A 21,623-nucleotide genomic window follows, 5' to 3' on the forward strand; every position below is an offset into this window, starting at 1 on the left:
CAAGCAATTGGTCAGATAGAGATTACCTATGGCGACTAGTTCCTAGTTCTCTCTGTATATATTCTATATACAATACTACTAAAATCATCTTGTTGTGAGCTAAATGTCTCATTTGATTTATAAAATTTGAAATTTACTATTGTTGCTTATCAGATGCTCAACTTAAATTTCAGACACAAAATGAAATGTCTGGTTGGCATGATCGGCAGCACGAAGTTCGAATAACAATTATATACCTATTGCTGCTTCTTTCAATTCCAAACTCAACCGCCGATAGCAAAGCACTTCTGAGCACCCCCAACGCTGCGACCAAATGGAAACGAAACAACAAAGTGGATATACCCCGCCTCTACACCGCATACAGGGTGCTATTGCAGGATGGTGTCGGCGGCGGCGGCAATGCCAAAATAGAGGTGGGTCAGATAGGCAAACGAATAGCTGTAGCAGAGGAGGACGACGAGAGTTCTATTAGTAAAACCATAATACCTCTTAAAGGAACTTCGGCAGTGAATAATACAGAGAAAGCATCTAATTTAATTAAAGATCTAAGGGCAAAGGAAAAGGGCTTAAGTTCCATTGATTACACCAACACAGAAAAGGCTAAATGTGCGCGGGTCGAAAAAATCAAGGATGTGGAGGACGAAAAAAGTGGTAAGGAGAAGTCGATAGAGGATCTTCCAGCAGCTCACGGCATGGTTGTACTCAAAATGGATGAGCCTTCGAAGACCAAAGAGGCAAAAGCTAAGAAGACAGATGCAGTCGAAATTCAACAAGCTAATATTGATGAAATGGAGAATCGGTTAGCCGAATTAAATAGAGTCTATCAAAAATATGTGAATGTGTGGAAAAGACCAACACCAGAGACAAAGGGGTATACCTTACTCGGCAATAAGAACGCACTTCCGGCTACAAATGTTCGCTTAAGTGCATTAGACGCGCTTGTCGACGTTGTCGAGACTCTCAAACAATCAAATCCGGTTGATGAAATTGTTAAAGCCATAAATGACGAAATGAACCCAGAAACGGAAAGTCTTGTAGGCTCGATCAAATTAAATGTCAACGACTATTTAGCGCCATCTAGCCAAAGAGGGAAAAACAAAATAATTAGCGATCAGTCCTCGAATGTGGTCAAACGCCTGGTTCCCAAAGTGGCCCCCGATATAAAAACTGGTGGTCTCTATGAAGAGTATAAGAAAAAACTGAATGATATATTGCAAGCACACAAGAATTCCCACAAGGCCCTAAGCGAAGAACAAAGACTACGCGCCCAATGTAGCGCAGCCGTAAACGCCAACACGTTGACCCAATGCCACTGCGATGCAACGAAGTCCGTAATAATAGCCGTCGATAGTGACGGACAGACAGTGACTAAAGAGCAAATGCCATGTTACTGTGAGGCCACAAGGCCCACCAACTTGGCCATCGACGGTGATACGGTTACAATCTCCAACGGGTTAATACCCTGCTATTGTGACGGCACCAAGAGCGACAAATTGGCTGAAGTGTTTACAGATGGGCAAGCAGGTAAGACCATTGTATATATGAAGGTGCCGGAGTCACAGACAAGTGAGCAGCAGCCAAGCAAGGAGAGCCAGATGAACGGTGGCCTAAAGCCATATTATTTATCTAACTCCAAACACAGACAGATGGTCTGGAACGATGTGCCTCTGATGAGGCCCGGCAGTCCTCAGAAAGGCGATCCAGTTAAGCAGCATATATTGACGGTACCCAAGGGTGAAGGTAACAAACCTGTAGTCTGTGGGAAAAATAGTCAGCAATCGATCCCATTGAGAAACAATTTGACACATTCACCTTCATTTACCAAGAACAAAAACAAGCTTCACCATATAATCAGAGTCTTGCAGACCAAGCATCGTCCGGAAATTGAAAGAAAAACCCAGAAGCGTGGCTTAAACGGCCGCTACGATGGCATGTCTGCCAATTTGGCATTTCCGGAGGTGCTCGTTCAAAAATTTGGGCAACCACAAGAGACTGGCGGCAAACTCATTGAGAATATGGCAAAGCAGTTAAATGTATCGCCTGTGGAGATGGCTCAGCGCATTGCGTCATCCAGTGGTATGGGCAGTGGACAACCAATTGCAACTGGCATGTATACAGGACAGTCGCCCCTAGGTAAGTAGTTGGATGACTTATCATGTGCTTGTCTTACAAAGTTTTTTAAAAAGCAAGCCAGACCAACGGGGGCCAAGTACCAATGATGGCCCCAAACATTAATAACCAACAGGGACAGGCGGGTGGGAATATTGCATTCGTATTGGAAAAGATTCTGAGTCGACTACAGAGCATGCAAGATGCCAGCTCTAATCAGGAAGCAACAGAGAAGCTACCTTGCTGCTTTGCAGAGCCATCTGACGGTTAGCAAAGTGCTAAGGTTTGAAATGAACAAAAAGTGTTTTTAAATTTTATTCGTATCAGGTGCTCCTTGTGAATTAACAGGCTCCTGGGAGTCGGCTTTGTTGGGCATACGTATCAACATAAGAGACGATGATAAAATCGTTGTGGCCGACCTCAAGCCCACCTGCATGCAGCCCAAAGTTCGTCGCTCCGACACGAATCGACTATGGCGGCAGTGCGTGAAAGTGACTGCGGCGGAGATTAAGGATCGCTTCAAGTCATCGTCAACAGCCTTGAACAGACCACTTAATATAACTATCCAGGAGACGGTTCCACCACGCCAACACGAAATGCTGGAAAATCTTGCGGAGTGGATATTCACGGGTCGTTCGATCAGCACCTTAGGAGGGCCCATGCTAGTCACCTGCCAGAATGTGTACACTAATTCGATAGGTACCTTTGTGGGTTTTTGTCGGAGATGTGGCTGCATTGACACTATATTCGGTAGTTGGACTTTCTGTCACCCCTCACGAGATTGTCAGGATATAACAATGTCGATATTTGAAAGACGAGATGTCTTGCGTCGCTATACGTTAGACGATGCTCGAAAGGAACGATTAAAAGAACATTTATATAGGAAATCCAAAAAGCCATAGAGAATCATAACATTCCCGATCATTTTATACCGTTAGCACTTATATTTTGATTTCATTATTTTGTAATAATTTATTTTGATATATAAATCGTTTAGTTTATTAATATTATAGCTGCTGGTGTTTGTGACGATTAATGAATGACATGGCATAGCCAATGGAACGTTTTACACAGTGCTCGTCCATCTCATTTCCTGTTTTGCAGTCCCTCAATTCGCCCACGACATAGTCCACAATTCTGTTTTTCAACTGCTCGTCGTTCATGCGTTGCAAACGCTTCTCAACTTTGTGGATGAGCAAATAGGCTTCGGGATAATCAGCCACATCACAGGGCCACATTTCGGAATGCCTATGAGTCCAGCTGGGTCTGACTTCATCACTCGAAATATAGTCCTGGGATTGGCGCCAGGTGCCGGCCTGAGCTAGTGCCAATGAACAGGCAAGCAGTACGATGCACGAGACACGCATTATGTAAAATTAATAAAAGGCGCAATTCAACTAGTGACTTAAGGTACAGACACTTTAGTTTATATAGCTGTCAAGCAGGGGCGATATTGCTGAATTTGCGACTTTTTGTTTTGTTGGGGCTTTGCACTTTGAGTGACCGATTTCGTTTTTGCTAACGGCTGCACTTCTTTTCTTGAGTGTTTTCAAAATTTTGATTAGCGCGATTATTTCCCACAATCGATAAGAATATTGACTATCGACCGCAAAACAGCTGTTGGCAAGCACTAGAAATAGCGAATTTTGGCAACCCTGAATGAAAAGAGTCCAACTAGAAGAAGTGGGAGTTGCATTTGCTTAATTAAAAACAAACAAATATAAATAATAGATCTGTTTCGCCAAGAAATAAAGTGCAAATGCAAGCAAAATGGGTAATCAATTGGTTGGCATTGCACCATCGCAGATCTATGCAGTGGAACACTATTTTTCAGGCCAGTTTGGCAATGAAATCATTTTCGACTTGAAGTAAGTATATATTTAACAGCTGGTTATTTATTATGCATATGTGTATATGTATGTGCATATATGACGACTTATCCATCCACAGTATGGGAAGTACTCGATTTTTTAAAGTGGCCAAAGCTAAAACTGAAGAGGGATTGATAGTGGTCAAGGTATTTGTCAAACATGATCCAACATTACCTTTGGAGGATCACAAAGAGCGCTTGGAGAGCATCAAAAAAACTCTTGCCAATGCTGTAAACTGTTTGCCGTTCCAGCGAGTGGAGGTAAGTCCTTAATAGAATTGTTCAATCCAGACGTTAATCAATTTTCATACCAGCTCATTGACAAGGCAGCCTACATAATGCGGCAGTACGTTAAGCATAGTCTATACGACCGCGTTTCCACGCGACCTTTTCTCACTGTGCTGGAAAAAAAATGGATAACATTCCAAATATTATGCGCCCTGAACCAGTGTCACAAACAGAAAATCTGCCATGGCGATATAAAGCTTGAGAATATATTGATTACCTCATGGAATTGGATTCTGTTGTCAGACTTTGCTTCATTCAAGCCAACATATTTACCAGAAGATAATCCAGCAGACTATACTTATTTTTTTGATACGAGCAGACGTCGCACTTGTTATATAGCTCCAGAGCGCTTTGTCAAGACTCTGTCTTCTGAAGATGATCCATATAATGCAAATATGTCCGTTATACATTCGGATTCTATAATACCTGTTCCCACATCATATGCAGGCAGCACTTTGCAGCCCGCAATGGATATATTTTCTGCTGGGTTAGTAAGCCATTATTTTCGATGAATCGTAATATATGTATTTCTATTTGCAGCTGTGCCTTGCTAGAACTTTGGACAGAGGGTACTGCCCCATTTGAGTTATCACAATTGCTCGCCTATAGGCAGGGCGAACGAGATCTAGTTGAGAAACATTTGGCTGGCATTGAAAATGAGCGACTGCGTAATTTACTGGCATCCATGATTGACATTAACTCATTAAATCGAAAGAGCGCAGAGGATTATTTAGATCAGGAGCGTGGTAAACTGTTTCCGGAATACTTTTACTCATTTCTGCAGTCATATTTGCAAATGTTCTCATCGACTCCAATTATGTCTCCGGATGATAAGATACAGTGTTTGCACAAGGACATCGGACATTGCATTAAGGTGCTGACAAATGCACAGGACTTGACGCCCAGTGAGGAAGACAAAGAAAACATAGAAAAGAAAGACCCGGTGAAGTGTGAGCGGCTGCCGCCAGAGCAAGATGGTCTTATACTAATCATAACAGTGGTTACCTCTTGTATCAGGGGTCTCAAACAGTCTAACACGAAAATCGCTGCATTGCAGTTGCTCCAAAAGTTATCCAAATATACCACATCGGAGACCATACTGGATCGTATATTGCCCTATATTGTATGTTATCGATTATTTATCAAATTTATAATCTAATGTATGTATATTCTCTGTAGCTGAATCTGGCTCAAAAGTCGCCAGCCAAGGTGCAAGTTCAGGCTATCGAAACGTTGACTGCATGCCTGAGCATGGTGAAGGACATTCCACGCAGCGATGCCAATGTGTTTCCGGAATACATACTACCCTATATCGCAGACTTGGCCAGCGAATCGAGCGCTGTCATCGTGCGTGTGGCCTTTGCTCGCAATATTGCAGCATTAGCCAAAAGTGCTGTTTATTTTCTGGAGGAAACACAGCGAAATGCACCAAATGAAATGCCCACGCCGCGCTACGAGGCGGAGTTGAATGCATTACACGATATTGTTCGCCAGGCGGTGTTAAGTTTGCTGACGGACACCCAACCCATTGTCAAGCAGACGCTGATGGAGTCAGGCATATGTGATTTGTGTGCATTCTTTGGCAAAGAGAAGGCAAACGATGTGATACTCTCGCACATTATGACGTTTCTTAATGACGAGGACAAGAATCTGCGCGGCGCATTCTATGACAACATTGCCGGTGTTGCCGGCTATGTGGGCTGGCAGGCATCGGATATACTGGTCCCGCTATTACAGCAAGGCTTTACAGATCGCGAAGAACTTGTCATTGCAAAGGCCATACGGGCGGTGACAATTCTAATCGAATTGGGACATATAAGAAAACCCACAGTAACTGAGATTGTTAAGGAAACCGCCTGCTATTTGTGCCATCCAAATTTGTGGATTCGCCATGAGATTTGCGGCATGATTGCGACCACTGCCCGCAATTTGAGCGCCATTGATGTGCAATGCAAGATTATGCCAGCCATTGGAAAGTTCTTAAAGGCGCCGCTCATACAAGTGGATAAACCGCACATTCTGCTAGACTGTTTATTTCCGCCCATACCCAGGCAAATTTATGACAGTGTGCTGCGCTTCCAGGATGTTCAATGCTTTGTCGGTGCTCTTGAAGATCGCGCGCGTTTGCGTGAAAATGCACGAAATGGTGCGCAACCACAATATGATGAAATGGGCAGAAAGATCTATGATGGAGTGCAACGCTTGGAGGACATTCAATACTTTGTAGGTTCTGTTGGAGATCGTGCACGGTGGCGAGGAATTACACGTCCTGGAGCCCAACCGCAATTTGATGACATGGGTCAGACACTACTCAATGTAAGTGCTTTGGTAATTTTGGTCGGTCCTATTGAACCACTCACATTTCCAAAACACTACAGCTCTTTCGACGACTCATCTCGGAGGGATTGACGGACACCATTGAGTTGCAATTGTTGGCAATGAAACCTTTTCTAATAGCGCTTAAGCACAAGGCTCAACAAGATATCGATGATGGCAATTCAGCCAATGGGCGGATCCTGGTCAGCCGCAAGCACGTTGCCTGCCACGAATATCCACTGGCGGAAAAGGCAACAAAATTGACACTAGATAATCGTAAGAATTTAAAGAAATCAACTTTGGGTATTTTTGATAAGTATAGCTGTCATTTAGGAACCTCTCATGATACGCATGCGCAAGCAGTAGTTTCACCGGCTTCAGATGCGGGTGTAACTCCACACATAGCTGGTGGTTCCTCCGGCAGTCCTGCATCCGGCGCCATGCTACTTGGAGTTCCACCAACAACAGTGAGCGCCGCCACTTCATTGGGCGAATATACCTTGCCGGATCGTAACTACTCATTAGAGCGTTCGTCGGAGTGTTGCAAGGACCTGGAGTCGTTGACTCTTAAAATCAAGCGACGCTACAATGTGCTGGCACTCTCGCAGCGTTGCAACTATGATAAGCTGGTCACTCCGTATCCACCAAATTGGCGCCTAAATGGCACTCTGGTGGCACATCTACATGAGCACTCTGAGTCGGTGATTAAGCTAGCGCCACTGCGCCCGGATGGCTCGTTGTTTGCCAGCGGCAGTATTGATGGTACTGTCAGGTTGTGGGACTGCAGCAAGCTAAATGGCAATCAGGGAATTAATAAATCGCGGCAGGTATATTCTGCCCATACGCCTGTTTATGCATTAGCTGCATGCGATGCTGGACAGTCGCTGGCTGTGGGTGGCAAGGATGGCAGTTTGCTTATAATGCGCATTGACCGGAATTCCACTAAGATGACGCTGCAGCAGGCCTTGGATCAGAAGTAGCTATTCACCAATCTTTTGTTGCGCATTTGACCTAATCATCTTTCTCTTGCTTTGCAGTGAATTCAACGATGGCCCCGTCGTAGATATGCATGCATATGATCAGTCGGCGCAGAGCGTAATCGTCTATGCCACACTCTATGGGGGTATTGTGGCCTGGGATACTCGCATGCAGCATAGCGCCTGGCGATTGCAGAATGAGTTGCGCCATGGCGTTATTACTACTATCTGTGCAGACCCAACTGGCTCCTGGCTGGCAACGGGCACCAGTGGTGGCAAACATATCTGCTGGGACCTGCGTTTCCGACTACCCATAACTGAGATAAAGCATCCAGCTGATTCTTGGATTAGAAAAGTTGCCTGCCATCCGACAGAGCCATCATATCTAATCTCAGCATCGCAGTCCAATAACGAGGTATCGGTTTGGAATATTGAGACCAGTCAACGACAAACAGTGCTGTGGGCAAGTTCAGCGCCCGTCTTAACCAATACCACTCAAAATGATCCAGCCACAACTTGCGGTATATTGAGCGGTGTGGTCGACGGATCACCGTTCATCTTGACAGGTAGCTCGGACCAGCGCATTAGGTACTGGGATATAGGATCACCAAGGAATTCGGCTTTAAAGGTGCCAGCTTCAAATGACAATTTGGCCAATGTGTCTTTTAACTATAGGTATGTTAAAATTGGCTCCATGTCCTAAAACCAATTGAATATTTTATACATATGTATGTTTGCGTCTTTCAGCGCCCGTCTTATCGACGGCAGTCAGGTGATTGAGGAGCAAATCATTCCCAAAAATAGTATAGGCGATTCACAACAGATGCGCGCTTCAATAGAGGAAAGCCCTAGATCGGGACCCGATATGCCTAAAGCAAGTCATCACGATGCCATCACTGACTTGCTCATGTGCAAGGATAAGGGACAGATATATATAGCGTCGTCGTCGCGAGATGGTGTTATCAAGCTATGGAAGTAGAGGAAGCTTATTTAAACTCTTTTTATCTGTGATTAGTCTAATTAAACTAAATAAATAATCAATGCCTGTATAAATATGCGCATTTTAGATAACCACTTTACAGACGTTAAGTTCAAATTCTTTGCTGCATTATTGTGCTGTGGGTCGTAAAACTTAGACAGTGTTGCCAGATCGTTGTGTAATGGAATCGTTGCGTGCTTCCGAACTACATTCCGAACGTCTTTGACATGCTGGCAACGGTAAATATGCGGAAACATAATGACAACCCTGGAAATAGACGCTGCAACCAACTTCATATTCTGTGACATCTGCAGCTGGCGCTGTTTTTCGCTTTTGTATCTTTGCAAGCGCCGTTATGAACAGAGCGGCCAAGCGCCATAATTCCAAGTGAAAAGTGATATTGTGAGGCAACTAACAAATAAACAATATATATTAAGTTTTGCTCACAATAAAACAACGAATCATTTGAAACATCGCAACGGAGCGCGCAAATAAGTCAAAGTACCAAAATTTAAAATAGAATATAATAAACGCTCGGCAATTACATCGCGCACGCAGTCGCTGTGTAGCAGGACAAAAACAACAACAACAACCACAGAAGCAGAGACAGTAACAGAGCCAGCGAGAACGTAGAAACATTTCAAAATGGCGCCAATTAAAGGTACTACTCGAACTGCTACAAGCAACCAGGCGACCATAAACGCACTTCTGCCGATGGCAGCCGTACGAGGAAAGGGTTTGACCCGTCGGCAGGCCAACAGTGTAATTGATCAAAATGCGGAAAATATGCAAACTCGTGGTAAGCGCAAGGCCGACCATAGCCCCATTAAGAATGATAAGATCAAGCGCTCGGCGCTGGGAAATTTGACCAACAATGTTAAGATCATGACGCTACATCCGGGCGACGAGGACACCCAACAGCAGCTGCCAAAAAAACCGACGGCACAGCAACTGCAGGCGCTTCTGGATGCTAAGAAAAATGACAATTCAAATATTATAGCCGCTGCCGCTGCTCCAGCTATTGCTGCTGCTTTGCCCAACAAAATAATGACGCGCGCCTCATCCAAGTCAGAGGATACGGTGGAGAACTGTCACAGAGCGCTGGACAGATTCGAGGAGGCGCTGGCTCTAAAAAGGACACGTAAGCCGCCAGTGGCACAAAAGAAACCAACCACAGTGATTGCTGAACAGAAAATTGCCGCTGCGCAGGCGCCAGTTGCTCCCAAATTGGCTGCCCCTCATCCGGCAGCTGCCATAAAGGTGCGACGCATCTCAAATGACTTTAATAAGACTGAGGAGAGCCTCTATATGTCCGCACTGGAGGACATCTCCAGTTGCGATTCCATGCGCTTGTCCGGCAATTTCGAGGCAGCGCGTCGCCTCTCTGCTAAATTACAACTAAAGACTGAACAGCCAAAGCCAGCAACGGTGCAGGAGCAATCGGTGCTTACGGAGGCAGCATCCGCTGCAGTGGTGAGGCCAGTGACTCCCGTGCCAGACGATGTGGAGGACTTTGATCGCAAGAATTGGGATGATCCCTTCCAGGTGTCCAACTATGCAAGGGATATTTTCAATTACTTGAAAACGCGCGAGCCAGAGTTTCCCATTACTGATTATATGCCTAAACAAATCCATTTGACAACCTGGATGAGAACCCTGCTGGTCGACTGGATGGTCGAGGTGCAGGAGACATTCGAGCTGAACCACGAGACTCTCTATTTGGCTGTTAAAATTGTCGATCTCTATTTGTGCCGCGTGGTGATTAACAAGGAAAAGCTGCAACTGCTGGGGGCTGCTGCCTTCTTCATTGCATGCAAGTATGATGAGCGCCAGCCGCCGCTAATTGAGGACTTTCTGTATATATGCGATGGAGCCTACAATCACGACGAACTGGTGAAAATGGAAATGGAAACGCTACGCACGATTAACTACGATCTCGGCATACCGCTCTCCTATCGCTTCTTGCGTCGCTATGCTCGCTGTGCCAAGGTGCAAATGCCAACACTCACTCTAGCGCGCTACATCTTGGAGCTGTCGCTAATGGACTATGCCACCATCAGTTTCAGTGACTCGCAAATGGCCTCGGCCGCTCTCTTCATGGCACTGCGCATGCATGGCGGCACCGCCAACCTGAACAACAAAACCTGGACATCGACGTTGATCTTCTACACGGGCTATCAGCTGGCCGATTTTGCTGAAGTGATTCCCGTGCTGAATGCTGGATTGCACAGGAAGCCGCGGGCCACCATCAAGACGATACGGAATAAGTACTCGCACAAGATATTCCATGAGGTGGCTAAGGTACCACTGCTCAGCAATGTCGAGCTATTCCAAAGCAATCTCGATCTGAACGACAGTAACTTATCCACCTGAGCCACACAATTGCGGGCCTCGCTCTGTTGTAACGCCAACTAGCCAAATTGATAATGAGCAACAAATGTTACGCTTCACTAGATATATAAGATGCTTCAATCAATGATACCCTTAGAGATGCCGACCAGTCAAAATATCAACTCTAATAGCAAGATAATTATATTTTATTTCATATTTTCGAATTATTTTGTACTTTTTATTGTTTGCTTTATTTTTGGCTTACATGTATGACTTTTTCCATAAAATCTATGTTTCGCATGCTGATTGTTTCAATTCATGTTTATTGTTTACACCTCTATTATATACATATATATCAAATTACATATGCCTCCATTAAGCAGGACAGCAAACTTTTGTCACCCATCTATTTAAATGTATGCTATTTATAGTCTGGAGAAACCCTTAATAAATTTTACACATACTTTAAGCAAGTGCAACGCCAACTCCGTTTGATGATGGTGGACACCAAAGCTGACATGGATTACACGTGTTAACACTTAATACCATACGGATCCTTACACGTCTAGTAGTACTAACAACTAACCGATGCCAAATGCCCTATGCAGGTGATGGCCCATTTCTATTTATGTATGTTATGTTGTAGTTGTTGTAAAATGATGATTTCTTTTGTTACCATTCACGACTCCATGTTTTAGTTTGTAATGGCGAAAAGAACTTTCTATTTTCTAAATAACTAGTTATGTATGTATTCGTATTCCATGTTATCTATATATATATATGTATGTACGCATGTATGTATGCAGGTATGCTGCCGCGTCAAGAGAAACCAATAAACAATTTTAATGTCCATTCAAGAAATTGCATGTTCAGTGTGGGGGAATTAGAAAAACTTCTAGGTAAGTAAATCTAGTTCTCTGTATCCCCATATACATATATCTATTTATGTATATATTTATAGCTGAACAGCCATTTGGGATAGCTCTAGTTTCTATTGTTTTCGTTCAGGTGAGTCTAGCCGACACACACACACAAACACATATCAATAATCTATGTTTTTATTTCAGGGTCAGGATTTTTTTTGTTTTTTGGCGCGCCCGTCTGCACATTTTAGCGCCAAATTATTTTGGGTTTTGGTTAGCAGGCTGCGCATGCGCCGCAAGACATCAACCTCGATGCCTCTTCCCGTTCCAGTCGCCGTTGCCGTAATCGTCTTTGTCCAACAAATCACTGCATACATAACCAATTTATGTCGCTGCAGTTGAGCCTGAAAAAGGGCAGGCAGCAGAGCCAGCAGAGGCAGCAGCAACAGCAGCCGCCTGTCTGTCTCCTTGACGTTTTCTACCACCTTTCCTTGTCGGTCGTCGGTTGTCGGTTGTCGGTCGCCTGTCGTCTGTCCTCCGTCGTCTGTCCTCCTGCCATTGTGCGCCTGTACTTCATGTTTTTTCGGCTGCCAGGGCTGCCTTCAGCCAGGTAGTTCAATGTTCATTGTGTGCTTCCTTAACAGAAATAGTGAGGCAACTGAAATGCATGTTTCTTTTTTCCGGTTCGCAAGGTAGGGTGCCTTATGTACATACGTATAGGACAAAAGGCTAAGATGTCCTCGTGTTGATGTCGTCCTCTTATTTTTCGTGTTCCTGTTGCTGCTGTTGCTGCCGCTGCTTAAGGTGTAACCGGGGTATATTGCTAATTACTTCGGTTGGGTGTGGGCAAAAAATCAAGTTTATTAAAACAGACTCGGTCGAGCAGCTGCTGCTCTTCTTAAACCTGACACGGTGAGGTTAGCTTACACCTAACTTATGACCATAACTTATAATCTTTCTAGCGTTTAGTTTTTCAGTAACCTGGCCTGTTGAATGCGCCATTATAGCCGCCTCCAAAACCACTGCCATAGCCCTGCGAGCCGTGATTGTTCAGAACGCTGAATGGTCCCTTGTGTACTCCATCTTCCGTGTACTCAGTTTTCATTCTGAAGCTGCGATCCCAACGATCACGTTGTCCTGCTGCCGCGTGTGGTGCATAATTTTGCTGATTCTGATAGCTTATGGGCGGCGCGCCTGGATGCGTTATTACAGGCACGCTTGGTCCATAGTTTGGATAAGGTGGATAGGATGGATACTGTGGTAAATATTGTCCTGGATACGGGTAAGCAGGCAGTACAGGGTATACAGGTTGTGGATTTCCATAACTTGGATATACGCCTGACGGATTGACTCCAGGGCGAGGCAGGACTTGCGGATTTCCATTAGCTGCATATCCGGGAATCTCTGCTGTCTGTGGCTGTCCAACTGGTGCGGGATGATTTGAAAAGCCATTCGGCTGTGGCTGTGGATTTCTTACAGCAGTTCCATACGGGCCAGCGCGAAGATCGATGCCACTGCCGCCGTTCTCATGAGCGGACGGCTCATCAATATCAACTGACCCACTTGATTGCTGCCTTAGATCTGGATATAATTGCGAGTTAAGGTTAGCACGCTCATGATGACGACTGCTGGTAATTCCGCCTTTGAAAGTGGAGGCCAAGTTGAATTCGGTCTTGGAATCTTCGTTGCTCTCATTCCGCGAATAGTGTGACGCATGAGTCAGGACAGCGGTCAGGGCCAACAGCAGCCAAACAAAGGCAACGCAGCACCGCATGACAAAACTTCTCGTGAAACTGGACCTTACTAGCGAATGCCAAGCTTATTTACACCGCGAGATTAAATGATTCTATGGCTGTAGGGGTTATCATTCGGGTCAGGTGCTAGACTGAGATGATTTGTGTTTCATTGAGGAGTAAATAATCAAAAATTCGCTGATGTTTGCAAATCCGAATTATTGATTCTCTGATTGGTTCATATTTATAAAAATTGTATGTTATTATTTTTTTTTTAAACTTTTTTTGAAATATTAAATTAAATTATTTAAAAGGCAAGTCTTAATGAAACCAATTTTAGTTGAAATAATACAATTTCCACATAGCAGAATGTTTTATGGAAATATTGAAATAATACAATTTCCACATAGCAGAATGTTTTATGGAAATATTGATTTTACTCTATCTGGAATTCCCTATGCTTTTTATTTTTAGCCAAAAACATATTGTACATAGTTGGGTTGGCTAAACCTCGACTTTGTTGAGTAAAATAGTCAACGCATAGACCTGATACCCGCCATGCGATTGACCTATTAACGATAGGGATCATCAGCTCTATTGAAGGCTGTTCATTCACTGAACACATATATATGTTGATTATCAGCTATATAAGCTCGATTCTCGGCAAAGGAAAGCGTCATATTGATTCTCAACACTACCAAAGATGCAGCTCAACATTGGATTCTGCTTCCTGTTGCTGGCAGCTCTGCTGACTGCGCAGGCAAAACCTACATTCGATAAAATGGCTGAAGTGCTGCTTGATGTACTGGATGATAGGCCGCATTATGTCAGACCGAGGCCATATGGACCAGTTCCATCGTCTGGCCCACTCATACAGGAGGGCTATGATCATGGCTACGACTATTACTATGGCGGCGGTGGAGCTTATGTTCACGGCAGTGGCGTTAATGTGGGCAATCACAATGCCCAGCCTCCTCCTGCGTATGGCTATTATGGTCCAGGACCTGTACATGGACCAGTGAAGGGCTACTATCCCGAGCCACACTATCCACCGCAAAGCTATGTACCCCCTTCTACATATAGACACGAACATAGCCATGCTCACGGTCACGGAGTGGGTGGCTACAAGCAACACGGTTATTAGCGTTAATTTGTGATTATGATTACATATTTAAGGAACTCAATCTTAAGTATTGATATATAATTTATTTGAATGATGAACATCTGTCAATAAATATTTTGTTGTTATCTCGGAACTTGAGTAAACTCGTAAGCTTCTTCTGATCAGGGAGAACATTGAACTGCAAGAACTTTGTACCCATTGAAAACGGATAGATCTGCAATAGAACATTTCCTTATTTATGTTGAAAACAGGCTAAACTAACTTCACAAGGGACCGTCTACTATTTCAATATATGTATGTATTTAATTTATATTGAATAATAGAATATGAATTGAAATACAGCTATTCTACATAAGTTAAATACATATTTCCCTTTTTTTATATGCTTGTAGATTCGTAGCTGTTTAGCAGCTTGAAAAACCTGTTTGTAGACCTCATAGCCTCCAGACATAAAAAGCCGAACTTGAGTATGAATCTCTGAGAGCACTGAGCCGTGTGAATGTACAACTTTATTTGTGCTGATTAAACTGCAAATCTGCTATAAATATAAATGTATAATTAATATCTTTACATAGTATAAGAGGAGGATTGGCTAACCTATCGCTTAATCATTTTCGTCTGCGCACATCTATAGGTTCAGATTGAAGTTCCTGGCTTGGACTATGTATGTAATTCAATGAGTTGGGAAAAACAATGTCGCGCAGTCGTGATAGCTCAATTGATCGAGGAGATGGCGTTGTTGTTGTAGGTGGTTGTAGGGGTGGACGATTTGTGCCCACGATCAGCGTATCTCCGGGTCTTGGAGGCGGAGTGGGCGATATAATTAGAGGCGGTGGATTTTTGCCCATGATCAATGTATCCTGGGTGGGTTGGGTGAATGGCACAGGTGTCGTTGTAGTTGTAATTGATGGAATCTCAATTGGAGGCAATTGGAATTTCTGACTGCCATCGGCCCCGGTGGGACGTGAAGGATCGTACTCATTGGGTGGTTGCTGTCCATTTCCACTTTCCCAGCCAGGTGGCGGTTGTCCATTTCCACTTTCCCAGCCAGGTGGTGGCTGTCCATTTCCACTTTCCCAGCCAGGTGGCGGTTGTCCATTTCCACTTTCCCAGCCAGGTGGTGGCTGTCCATTTCCACTTTCCCAGCCAGGTGGCGGTTGTCCATTTCCACTTTCCCAGCCAGGTGGCGGTTGTCCATTTCCATTTTCCCAGCCAGGTGGTGCCTGTCCATTTCCATTTTCCCAGCCAGGTGGTGGCTGTCCATTTCCATTTTCCCAGCCAGGAGGCGGCTGTCTACTTCCATCTCCCCATCCAGATTGTGGTGGTCCATTTCCATCTCCCCATCCAGGTGGTGGTTGTCGGTTTCTGTCTGTCCAACCGGGAGGTTGTCGCTGGCCACCACCAGCACCCCAGCCACCCCAGCCAGCAGGTTGTGGTCTGCCGCCTCCAGCACCCCAGCCACCCCAGCCAGGAGGTTGTGGTCTGCCGCCAGCCCAGTTTCCCCAACCGGGAGGAGGACGCCTTCCACCACCATTCCAACCGCCGCCATTCCAGCCACCGCTAGTATTCCAACCACCGCCGCTGTTCCAACCACTGCCGCCATTCCAACCACCGCCGCTATTCCAACCGCTGCCGCCATTCCAACCACCGCCTCGGTTCCAACCACCGCCGCCACTCCAACCATTGCCACCATTCCAGCCGCCGCCACCAACACCACCCCATGGTGGTGGCTGCCGTCGTCTATCTGGTATGCCTCCTAGTTGTCTGCCGCCGAAGCCAAAGCCTTGCTGAAGCATTGGAGCTGCGGCAGCAATGGTGCTAGCGGATGCCGTTGCACCATCAGCTGATGCCGAAGACGTTGCCACAGCGAGCTGGGCAGCGCCCATTCGGATTAGGCATAGCAAACACGTTGTCAAGGCCGTTGGCAAATGAAATCGTATTCGCGTCATGTTTACTTATGATCGCATCGAAATTCAGCGCCCATGCGCTAAGAGCTGCGAGTTCTAACTGAGGGGAAAGTTTTTGCTTTTTGACGTTCGGCATTCGGCGATAAGAGAGACAACTCAGATTTGTATTCGAAACCTGTCTTCGGTTTGTTTGTTTTGCTTGTTGTGCTTGCGGCTTGTGCTAATCAATACACAATGAGAGAGCGTGAGAGCCATAGCAGCTTTGCTCTCTAACGGAGCGTATAATACGCGATCAAGAAAATTTGTATACAAGAGCTTGAGAGGAAACAAGATGTGGACAGCCGTTGACCGATGATCGGCGACTCATGGATCCGCTTGAGCGGCTGCTTCCCTCGCAGTGCGTTTATCACGGACGTGCTCGGCATAGCAAAATGTTTTGATCCATCAGTTAATGTCCAAGTAATTCATAGTAATGCATTAAATTGTTGCTGCTTGGATAGAAATTAGCATTATGGCAGCAGATCTCCAGCGATCCAGGTGGCTTTATGTGCTGACAGACACAAAAACAAAACGATTAAGAGCATAATGTGTCATCGGTGTCCAGGCTCTAGTCGCAGGGTATAAATAGAAGCCCGCTGTCCAGATTTATAGCCAGAACGCAAAAGATCCGCACGGAACCAGAACCACAACGAGAATTCAAACAACATGCGGGCTCCAATCATAATGTTCCTCGCCTTGCTGCTGGGCAATTGCCTGGACTTGGGCAACGGATTGCTCTTCAAGAAGCTGAAAGCACTCAAAGGTCTGAAAAGTGGTTACAGCTCTGGCAATGGTGGTTATGGCTACAATTCGAACGTGGGATATGGAGGATATGGTGGATATGGTGTATATAAAGGATATGGCGGATATAATGGCTATGGAAACAGTTATAGCATTGGCTATGGCAGCGGCTACGGCGCTGGCTACGGCGGTGGCTACGGCGCAGGCTATAGCAGCGGTTATGGCAGTGGCTACGGTGGTGGCTACGGCGGAGGCTACGGCGCTGGCTATGGCAAGGGCTATGGCTATGCCAGTGGCTATGGATATGCGCAGCAGTCCTACAGGCCAAAAAATCGGCAACGTACCGGGCGCACCTACTCACAGATAGCCAGAGTCCTAAGACCAGACCCGTATCTAGGGCTAGGTGCGGGCCGCTATCTACCGCGCGCTCCTTACTCACATTTGTGGGGCTGACTAATTTAATACGAAATTTGTGTAAAACTCAAAAATAAACCTGTGAAAGTTATGATATAATAAAATTTAAGTACACCACTAGTTGTTACGTGCTTCTATGTGAGACAATTTTAATTTCTGCTCTTCTTAATTAGTCTTTAAATGTAATATATACATACATATATGTCTGTATTTGTTTGTATCTATGTAAATCATAAGTACTAGCCGCGTGTAGCTGTTGATCGGTGCGACGTGACTGAAATGCGACTATGTCGCTTAGAGATGGGAGTGTCACGTAACTGTCACGCGAATCACGCTCAAGAAAACAAATCTAGTTCATTTATATGTCGAATTCGTAGTTTTATCTACAGCTATATGCTATATATGTATCTCAGTTCCGAGAGACTCTTCATCGGAATTTTGATCGCTGACATTATTTCTCATAGCTCAAGCAATTTATTTAATGATTGAGTCTATTAGAGACATACGTAGAATAGATAGATAAGACTTGATCATACTCCTCTAGGCAAGTCCACTTATATCCAAATTCCTGATAGGAAATATAAAAGTATTGTTCTCGCAATAGTAAACATTTCTGTCTAGACAATTGCTCCTAACCATTTACGATAAATACCAACAACTGTCGCACCTACCTACGTCATTAGCAGCTCATATGAAACTTGTTATCTACATTTTAAGCTGTCGAAGTTATGCTAAGCTAAGCTATGTTAAATCATTCACATTTTAGTTTGAATGGGAATGTTGAAAATTCAGATCTATACATTGAAATATGCGACTATTTAAAACGTGTTTTCAACTTTCAGCGAGCGCAGTGCGAGCGATGCTCTTAACGTGCATTTAATTAAATGAGCTTAGAACTTACATTGGAAACTGTATATCTTATTTAATAAGAATTCTAATGTTGTTATTGTTTGAGCTAAACCTGATCGATAAGCAGGAAGTCTGTAGCATTGATTCTTCTGACAGCATTTGGATATAAAAGTCTTCAGTGTGGTGCAGCTGAAGTGCAGTTCTTAATAAGAAACCCAAGCTGCAAAATGTCTCCGTTGCAAGCAAAGCTCTTGATGCTGGCTCTATTCACCTGGATCGCCCTGTTGGCGCTGGCTGTGGCTATGCCTGCTAAATCATATACGGACATAGCTAGAGTGATCAATCCCAATCAATATATCTCAGGCGGCAAATTCATTCCAGGACAGGCTTATTGGCCGGGAGGACGAAAGATATAATTGACAATATAATTTAGTTGTAAAATATACAACATCTCCCGCTCTTATTGAAAAACCCTATATACATAAATTATATCAGATCATTGCATTTAATTTTATAAATTTATGTTTTATTAGACATTAGCTCGCTTTATTTTCAATTAAGTTTTACTCTTCTTTGTTTTAAATACTTATTATTTTTTATTTAAGTTCTTTGTGCTACTAGAACGACCAGTTGAAGGTCACAGACCTTCATGGCATACATCGTATTCATTCATCCATTCATACAATAATAAACTTTTCGCTTCTTCTTATCTTGAAAGTACTTACTTAATATTCGCAAATTAAGCGAAACTCATATGGGGAACGAGTGCAGTACAGGTTTTTTGAGGATACATAAAACATATATGTATTTTACTTTGCTTTGTGATTTTGATTGACTCAGTTATATTTCTGTTAGTAATCAAGATCTGCAGCCACACTTCACCGAGTCACCTAGGAGTTCCCCTGGGTGTTGCGTAAGTCTGGGCTTTTATATTCTTGAAATGTGACATAATGGATTGATCACATTCTTAACGCTCCCCTATGGACGCACCCATGAGTGTCATTAGACAGTCGCAATTACTAAATTGCTAATTAATTGCCCAGCTGCTGAAATTATTTTAGTCAAATCATTTCTAGAGTCATTAAAATAGACTGTAAAATGTATGATTGAGGCGAGCATAAGTAAGTGTATATAATAGCTTCTGAGTCAAGACGTGAACGCCGCCATCTCAAACCTGATCGAACCCAGAGTGAATGACATTTTGATGACACTACGAGATGATAGCAGAAGATCCCACGTCGCCTGTTGCGAGAAGAGGAGCTTGACAATGCCGATACGTGCGCCGCATGCGTCGCGTGGCACTGAAAATGTTTTCAAGTGTTGTTGTTGTTGTTGCTATTGTTATTGCTATTGTTGTTGTTGTTGTTGTTGCTGTGGTTGACACACCAAAACCTGATCGATCAGGCAGCAGACTTTCAAGACTTTTCTGATGACTTACTTGGTATATAAAAGGCTTCGAGACGACGGCATTGTAGTGCAGTTCTCAATAGCAGTCCCTAGAAACAGAATGTCTCGATTGCAAGGCAAGTGCTTACTGCTGGCTCTACTGGCCTGCTTCACACTGCTCTCCATGGCCATGGGCTGGCCGGCCTATGGATACCGCACAGAGCGTAACGGTCGCAGTTACACGGATATTGCTCGCGTCATCAATCCCAATCAGTACGCCTTTGTGGGCAGCCGAAACTATCCAGGACAACCGTTTTGGCCAGCGGGTCGCTAGAAATCACTTAAGCTTAAGAGAATAATTTAAATACCCTGTAAATACTTATGTGCATTCGGCTTGATATTAATCTCACTTCGTTTATGATTCGCTCATAAAAGTCTGCAACAGTTTTTGTTCATTCTTATTTTCTACAAACGAACATGTTGTTAATAAAGTTAACTTTAGCTTGAACTATTGGCCTTACACATTTCATTATAAATAAATTGTTACTAATTTAATGACGATACTATCGCTGCGGGAAATTAGTTAGAAGAAGTTGGCAGCACTGGCTCCGTATTTACTGCGCCTGCCGCAAAGTCTGCTCTACTTTACTTTCTCAATAATTAACGTGGAAGTTTTGAGCAATTAATTCAAATGTTAATGACAAACTTGCATTAAAGTCTCAGCGATAGGCCACGCCCAGTCGCCCAGTCGCCAAGTGGTCCACCAATTACACGTGTTAAAGACGCTCAGTTGGCAGACAGCAATCACTGGCTGAGGACAGGCGAATAGCTCACATCATCGTTAAAATTGTGCGCCTCAATGGTTAATATTGAATCAACATCCAATGCCATCTGGTGGATTAAAAATCCGAATGGAGCCAAGGCGGGCGGCACGGGGCAGGGGCGCAAGGAGTCGCTTGGGTCGACCTTTTGTCAGGATATCGCTGAATTACTGCGCAATATATCCTTGCAGGGTTATAGCAAGCTGTTGGCAGCGGAATTCACGCTGGCGGAGCGGTAAGCGTCTCTTGGAAAAGCGCAGCCCGTTTCAGTTGCTTTTGCCGCGCTTACGTCACGTTACTCATACGCAACGTGGACTCTATAGAAAATTTGCAGTTTCGTATCCTTTGTCTTTCCGTCTCTTTAGGCGTTGCCATCAACGTCTACCTCACCGTCCCCATCACCGTCACCGTCACCGTCGCCGTCACCATCTCCTTCACCGACTCCGTATCATTGCTGTGCACTGTAGTTTAAAAATTTTTGCGTTCTCATTTTTCATTTCCGTTTCCGTGTTTGCCTCAAAAACTGCTCATGGCCGTGTGCTTTGTGCGTTTATCTTGGCGACAATGCCCCGCCACCCCGTGTACGCCGTCCGTATGCCCGTTTATTTGCAGATTAATTTGGCTGCTGGTGCACACAGCCACGCTCATTTCAATGGTGGCTGTGCTCATGCTCACCTGGGAGCACTTTGTTGCACAATACTTTGTCATCAATCTGAAGGATCCACTTTATCCGGTTCAAAATGTGCCATTTCCGGCTGTGTCAATATGCTCCAACAATCGCATTTCCCTGCGGGCCGCCACTGCCTACGCTCTTGAGCTGTGAGTAGCCTTAATCTTTGCCTCTCTCCTTCGTGGCCTTAACTGAGCGTCATCGTCA

The 21,623-nt window shown here is 44.5% G+C and overlaps 10 protein-coding genes across 11 annotated transcripts; 7 read left to right on the plus strand and 3 right to left on the minus strand.

Annotated features, from left to right (window-relative positions):
- The first annotated feature begins 70 nt into the window (after nt 1-70).
- On the plus strand, nt 71-3,121 carry LOC108621422 (uncharacterized). The gene is made up of 3 exons (XM_018018716.2): nt 71-2,133; nt 2,187-2,375; nt 2,437-3,121. The coding sequence occupies exons 1-3, from the start codon at nt 186-188 to the stop codon at nt 3,009-3,011; spliced, it is 2,712 nt and encodes a 903-aa protein (XP_017874205.2). The 5' UTR covers nt 71-185; the 3' UTR covers nt 3,012-3,121.
- Nucleotides 3,031-3,533, minus strand: fit (female-specific independent of transformer). Its single transcript, XM_018018730.2, has one exon. It carries the CDS (start codon nt 3,474-3,476, stop codon nt 3,117-3,119), a length of 360 nt encoding a protein of 119 aa, XP_017874219.1. The 5' UTR covers nt 3,477-3,533; the 3' UTR covers nt 3,031-3,116.
- Nucleotides 3,534-3,738: 205 nt separating this feature from the next.
- Vps15 (vacuolar protein sorting 15) lies at nt 3,739-8,613 on the plus strand. The gene is made up of 9 exons (XM_018018715.2): nt 3,739-3,977; nt 4,060-4,240; nt 4,294-4,754; nt 4,808-5,390; nt 5,447-6,583; nt 6,646-6,859; nt 6,917-7,559; nt 7,621-8,235; nt 8,308-8,613. The coding sequence occupies exons 1-9, from the start codon at nt 3,880-3,882 to the stop codon at nt 8,537-8,539; spliced, it is 4,164 nt and encodes a 1,387-aa protein (XP_017874204.1). The 5' UTR covers nt 3,739-3,879; the 3' UTR covers nt 8,540-8,613.
- A 212-nt stretch (nt 8,614-8,825) lies between these two features.
- On the plus strand, nt 8,826-11,343 carry CycB3 (cyclin B3). The gene has a single exon (XM_018018722.2). It carries the CDS (start codon nt 9,185-9,187, stop codon nt 10,910-10,912), a length of 1,728 nt encoding a protein of 575 aa, XP_017874211.1. The 5' UTR covers nt 8,826-9,184; the 3' UTR covers nt 10,913-11,343.
- A 1,231-nt stretch (nt 11,344-12,574) lies between these two features.
- On the minus strand, nt 12,575-13,548 carry Elal (Elastin-like). Its single transcript, XM_018018726.2, has one exon. The coding sequence runs from the start codon at nt 13,505-13,507 to the stop codon at nt 12,707-12,709; it is 801 nt and encodes a 266-aa protein (XP_017874215.1). The 5' UTR covers nt 13,508-13,548; the 3' UTR covers nt 12,575-12,706.
- Nucleotides 13,549-14,119: 571 nt separating this feature from the next.
- Srg1 (Sting-regulated gene 1) lies at nt 14,120-14,722 on the plus strand. Its single transcript, XM_018000865.2, has one exon. The coding sequence runs from the start codon at nt 14,170-14,172 to the stop codon at nt 14,608-14,610; it is 441 nt and encodes a 146-aa protein (XP_017856354.1). The 5' UTR covers nt 14,120-14,169; the 3' UTR covers nt 14,611-14,722.
- A 335-nt stretch (nt 14,723-15,057) lies between these two features.
- Nucleotides 15,058-16,616, minus strand: LOC108609150 (uncharacterized). Of its 2 annotated transcripts, none has more exons than XM_089468517.1 (2): nt 15,187-16,616; nt 15,058-15,124 (listed from the first exon to the last, which is right to left on the minus strand). In XM_089468517.1, the coding sequence occupies exon 1, from the start codon at nt 16,536-16,538 to the stop codon at nt 15,198-15,200; it is 1,341 nt and encodes a 446-aa protein (XP_089324643.1). In that variant the 5' UTR covers nt 16,539-16,616; the 3' UTR covers nt 15,058-15,124; nt 15,187-15,197. The 2 variants fall into 2 exon arrangements, with proteins under 2 accessions (XP_089324643.1, XP_089324584.1); XM_089468458.1 differs by having other exon boundaries at nt 15,058-15,127.
- A 309-nt stretch (nt 16,617-16,925) lies between these two features.
- Nucleotides 16,926-17,843, plus strand: LOC108621376 (uncharacterized). The gene has a single exon (XM_018018660.2). It carries the CDS (start codon nt 17,202-17,204, stop codon nt 17,727-17,729), a length of 528 nt encoding a protein of 175 aa, XP_017874149.1. The 5' UTR covers nt 16,926-17,201; the 3' UTR covers nt 17,730-17,843.
- A 2,157-nt stretch (nt 17,844-20,000) lies between these two features.
- LOC108609152 (uncharacterized) lies at nt 20,001-20,433 on the plus strand. Its single transcript, XM_018000867.2, has one exon. The coding sequence runs from the start codon at nt 20,047-20,049 to the stop codon at nt 20,257-20,259; it is 213 nt and encodes a 70-aa protein (XP_017856356.1). The 5' UTR covers nt 20,001-20,046; the 3' UTR covers nt 20,260-20,433.
- A 107-nt stretch (nt 20,434-20,540) lies between these two features.
- Nucleotides 20,541-21,569, plus strand: LOC149270603 (uncharacterized). Its single transcript, XM_089467147.1, has 2 exons — nt 20,541-20,981; nt 21,359-21,569. The coding sequence occupies exons 1-2, from the start codon at nt 20,785-20,787 to the stop codon at nt 21,567-21,569; spliced, it is 408 nt and encodes a 135-aa protein (XP_089323273.1). The 5' UTR covers nt 20,541-20,784.
- Nucleotides 21,570-21,623: the final 54 nt, after the last annotated feature.

The sequence above is a fragment of the Drosophila arizonae genome, chromosome 2 (assembly GCF_054131065.1).
Source record: "Drosophila arizonae isolate 15081-1271.41 chromosome 2, UAZ_ARI_1.0, whole genome shotgun sequence".
Classification (NCBI taxonomy): domain Eukaryota; kingdom Metazoa; phylum Arthropoda; class Insecta; order Diptera; family Drosophilidae; genus Drosophila; species Drosophila arizonae.

What these genes read in the sequence shown, in the direction of transcription:
- LOC108621422 (XM_018018716.2), top strand. Translation starts at nt 186, where the DNA reads ATGTCTGGTTGGCATGATCGGCAGCACGAAGTTCGAATAACAATTATA. An exon ending in TACAGGACAGTCGCCCCTAG is followed by an intron (nt 2,134 to 2,186) that starts GTAAGTAGTTGG and finishes TTTTTTAAAAAG; the next exon opens with CAAGCCAGACCAACGGGGGC. An exon ending in CTTTGCAGAGCCATCTGACG is followed by an intron (nt 2,376 to 2,436) that starts GTTAGCAAAGTG and finishes TATTCGTATCAG; the next exon opens with GTGCTCCTTGTGAATTAACA.
- fit (XM_018018730.2), bottom strand. Translation starts at nt 3,476, where the DNA reads ATGCGTGTCTCGTGCATCGTACTGCTTGCCTGTTCATTGGCACTAGCT.
- Vps15 (XM_018018715.2), top strand. Translation starts at nt 3,880, where the DNA reads ATGGGTAATCAATTGGTTGGCATTGCACCATCGCAGATCTATGCAGTG. An exon ending in ATGGATATATTTTCTGCTGG is followed by an intron (nt 4,755 to 4,807) that starts GTTAGTAAGCCA and finishes TTCTATTTGCAG; the next exon opens with CTGTGCCTTGCTAGAACTTT. An exon ending in CAGCAGGCCTTGGATCAGAA is followed by an intron (nt 7,560 to 7,620) that starts GTAGCTATTCAC and finishes CTTGCTTTGCAG; the next exon opens with TGAATTCAACGATGGCCCCG.
- CycB3 (XM_018018722.2), top strand. Translation starts at nt 9,185, where the DNA reads ATGGCGCCAATTAAAGGTACTACTCGAACTGCTACAAGCAACCAGGCG.
- Elal (XM_018018726.2), bottom strand. Translation starts at nt 13,507, where the DNA reads ATGCGGTGCTGCGTTGCCTTTGTTTGGCTGCTGTTGGCCCTGACCGCT.
- Srg1 (XM_018000865.2), top strand. Translation starts at nt 14,170, where the DNA reads ATGCAGCTCAACATTGGATTCTGCTTCCTGTTGCTGGCAGCTCTGCTG.
- LOC108609150 (XM_089468517.1), bottom strand. Translation starts at nt 16,538, where the DNA reads ATGACGCGAATACGATTTCATTTGCCAACGGCCTTGACAACGTGTTTG.
- LOC108621376 (XM_018018660.2), top strand. Translation starts at nt 17,202, where the DNA reads ATGCGGGCTCCAATCATAATGTTCCTCGCCTTGCTGCTGGGCAATTGC.
- LOC108609152 (XM_018000867.2), top strand. Translation starts at nt 20,047, where the DNA reads ATGTCTCGATTGCAAGGCAAGTGCTTACTGCTGGCTCTACTGGCCTGC.
- LOC149270603 (XM_089467147.1), top strand. Translation starts at nt 20,785, where the DNA reads ATGGTTAATATTGAATCAACATCCAATGCCATCTGGTGGATTAAAAAT. An exon ending in GAATTCACGCTGGCGGAGCG is followed by an intron (nt 20,982 to 21,358) that starts GTAAGCGTCTCT and finishes GTTTATTTGCAG; the next exon opens with ATTAATTTGGCTGCTGGTGC.